The sequence below is a fragment of the Sinocyclocheilus rhinocerous genome, unplaced genomic scaffold (assembly GCF_001515625.1).
Source record: "Sinocyclocheilus rhinocerous isolate Xijiao unplaced genomic scaffold, SAMN03320098_v1.1 scaffold1861, whole genome shotgun sequence".
Lineage (NCBI taxonomy): Eukaryota > Metazoa > Chordata > Actinopteri > Cypriniformes > Cyprinidae > Sinocyclocheilus > Sinocyclocheilus rhinocerous.
In genome coordinates, this window is record NW_015652149.1 from 13733 (window position 1) to 17365 (window position 3633).

The 3633-nt window shown below is 35.3% G+C and overlaps 1 protein-coding gene across 1 annotated transcript in view; it reads left to right on the forward strand.

The window, feature by feature from the left end:
- Positions 1-621: 621 nt before the first annotated feature.
- The window catches only part of LOC107713776 (deoxynucleoside triphosphate triphosphohydrolase SAMHD1-like), a 12670-nt gene continuing 9658 nt past the window's right edge, over positions 622-3633 (forward strand). The window contains exons 1-4 of the mRNA XM_016519389.1: positions 622-627; positions 1507-1667; positions 3077-3192; positions 3554-3625. Coding sequence (XP_016374875.1) covers positions 622-627; positions 1507-1667; positions 3077-3192; positions 3554-3625 — 355 coding nt within the window. The remainder of the gene's footprint in view (positions 628-1506; positions 1668-3076; positions 3193-3553; positions 3626-3633) is intronic.

Here is a 3633-nt window from a genome sequence, read left to right on the forward strand (position 1 = left end):
CTATATGGCTTGATTCCCTACGGGTAATCCCATATGTGTATTCTTCAATGGTAAGGTTTCCCTCTCGGTAAACCTGTGTCTTCCCTTGACAGCTCGGTTATGTACGTAACCCTCGTTCCCTGAAGGAGGGAACGGAGACGTTATGTCCCCATGCCAAAACCATGGACCATTCGCTGTTGCCGGGACACGTTCTCGGCTCCTCAGCATTAAACCTGAAGAGTGGATCCACCTGTCGCCTATTTATACCCGTATGCACGGGGAGTGGCTCAGGTATGCAACATCCACTAGCCAATTGTCATTGGTGTTTTCTCTTAAACTCAGGATGAGTACAGTTCTTGGAGAGAAGGGAGGGTTGTACCAGTGATACCAGTGTACTACCCTCTGTAGTCTTCTGAGGTCAGATTTGGTAGCTGAGCTGAACCAGACAGTTATAGAAGTGCAGAGGATGGATTCAATGATAGCAGAGTAGAACTCTGCACAGGTATATATACTGTATATGTATATATATATATATATATATAATGGTATGTCTTTCCAGAGCCTGGAACGTTGTGGGAGGTTTTGAAGAATGAATTGCAAGACGTCTTGAAGAAATACTCCTTGGATTTTCCAAATGAACAAATGAAGGTAAGCTGTGTTAGCATTTACGCATAGTGTCGCACACTTTTCAATTGTATGAAGGAACATGTAGCATGTATGAATAGTTTTCTGTCTGATAGCTTATGTTTCTGTGTCAGACCTGCACCAGTAGCTCACGTGGCTGTTTGCAATTATAGTTCTGCAAGTACACAGCCAAACCCCCCTAACCGCTAGGTGGCGCTGTCGACTACAGCAACAAAGTACAAGCTGAATTAGACTTTTTTTTTATTGACTGCTTTTACAAACAAAATCCCTTAATATAACAAATCTGCAGCCTCTGGTTGAGCATAATCAGGTATTATATATATATAACGAACAACAAAAAAAGGGCTTTGTCAAATTACCTTATAGCTACATATCGAAACGTGAAACCAAGTGTTTTTTTGTTTTTGTTTTTTTGTTTTTTTATTGCAACTGGAACTCTTTTAAGTATATCTGTTATGTTGTGAATTATATTACTTATATGTGTTATATGGGTACGCTATAGAGTTAAATTGGTAAACAACTGTATTATGAACATTTCTAAATCGTCAAATTACAAGGGTGTAAAAATTACTTCAGAAAGCTTGCAGCATCATTTTATTTTTACACATAGATTGGTCTATTAGTAAAATCTGTTGACTTTAACAATCTTTGTTTCATTATATGCCAACGGTGACAGTCCAACAATGGGAAAAATCACTTTTGCATGCCTGTAACTCAAAAAGTATTAAAGATATCTTAGTGACATCAGTGCAAACCCTCTTTAAACGTTCAAATTGTACTCAAATTGTATATTATTGCAGAAAGTCTGTACAGTAACTGCCATAGGTGTAAATGTAAAATATACTTATTTAACAAACTGTAGTTAACTTGTATCTTTTGTAGATCTTCAACGACCCCGTTCATGGTCACATTGAGCTGCACCCCCTGCTGGTGAAGATCACAGATACTCCTCAGTTTCAGAGACTGAGACACATCAAACAGCTAGGAGGAACATATCTGGTGTATCCGGGCGCTTCCCACAATCGCTTTGAACACTCGATTGGGTGAGAATGGATTATATTCAGAGCTGGTGTGAACTGATTGTAAAGTAAAGCAAATCAAGAAGGCAAAATAATGTAGTTATTATGGCAGGAGATGCTTCTTACTTGCTCAGACAACCTGTTTTTTCAGAAACATGCAGGAGAGGCTGATGCTTATTCTTAATGAACAGATCTGATCTTTTGACTGTATCAGATATTTTATTTTTTTTTGTCCTGCCTATTACACAATAGACTTATATTGGTGAGAGTCTGTAATCTGTGTTTACATTAATCTCCTGCCCAAATTATAATAATTAAATTGGTAATTGCTTTTACTATAAACACCATGGTTGACGTCTTCTCCAGACTTCTAGGTCTCAGCTCACTCCTCATCAGACTAAAATCATTAAAGCCGTGCTTACTATGGCAATAGTATTTTTATTTATTTTTTCACCTACATTTTGAAAATATGAAATAGCACGAGGCCATTTAAAATTCAAGGATCAACCATGACGCTCATAGCAAAAGCAGTTACCAACTGAATCATTCTAATTTGGATGGGAGAATAATGTAAACACAGATTACAGACTTGTATCTAACAAGAGTTTGTGTCTTAAGCAGTGTTGGGGAAGTTACTTTTAAAAGTAATGCATGACAATATTGTGTTACTCTCTAAAAAGTAACTAATTGCGTTACTTAGTTACTTTTTATGGAAAGTAATGTGTTATGTTACTTTTTTGTTACTTTTTCCTCATCTGCTTGCTTAATATAAAATGTTCTGTTTTTGTCATATATATAAAAGCCCTTTCACAAAAAAAATTTTTGAACAAATGTAAAATGAAATGAATAAGCCTCAGGCTGAAGGAAATGTAAATTAATATCTGTACAGTAGAGGACGCAGTCAAAACAAACCTTTCAGCTATGCTGCCATGACGCAGGAGAAGAAAGTTCAACACACAAATGTCATGTTTGTCTAAAGTCATTTTTGCTTATTAGTATGGTTGAATTGGATCATCAAAGGTCAGCAGTAAAGACATCCGTTAATAAAATGGGATTAAATACAAAGGATAAATATAAAGGATATTTGTGTTAATTAACATATTTAATTATTGCAGGTTTGCATCATATTCTTAGTTTGCATTTCACAGTTTTATTCATTTTGAGAAACACTGAATCTGTTTTTGTGAGTGAGATGAGTAAATGCATGTTCACATTTAGTCTAGAACTACAGTAACATCATGTTCACACAGCACGCACAGTTCACACAGTCACTTCACTAGTTACTTGGAAAAAAAGTAATCTGATTACTTAACTCATGCTATTTTGATGATTTTACCCCAAACACTGGTCTTATGTAAACAGGTGGAATAAAATAAATCAGATTTGGTCAAATAATCAGATCTGTACATTAATATCTTGTTTGTGTGTGTTAGTGTGGCGTATTTAGCAGGATGTCTGGTGAAGGTTCTTCATGACAATCAGCCCGAGCTCAAGATCACCAAACAGGATTTCCTGTGTGTTCAGATCGCTGGTCTGTGTCACGACTTGGGTGAGGAGCACTAATGCTTATGGAGAGTCAAAATAACTGAGCAGCTTTATTAAAAACAAACAAACTAAAACTTTTAGTTACTTTTACTCTACTTTTAAAAGATTTTTATTTGGTTACCAATACTGGAAACTCATGGTAATGATTTTAAACATTTTTCAAATGTACTATTCATTTCTTTGTGTAGTTTTTCTGCAGAAAAAAAAATAAAAATATATATTTAAAAAAAATACAAATGAAATTTAACTGATTTTTTTCTTTACTATTTTCACTTCTAGAAAATATTGTTTATGTGTTTTTCATGGGTCTAAGCTCCCCCGGAATCATGATTCTGTATAAATGTAATTTTTATTTTTACTTTTAGGTCATGGCCCACTTTCTCATGTTTTTGATGGTCTGTTTATCCCTGAAGCCATAAAAGAAAAACAACTGAAAGGTAGGTAG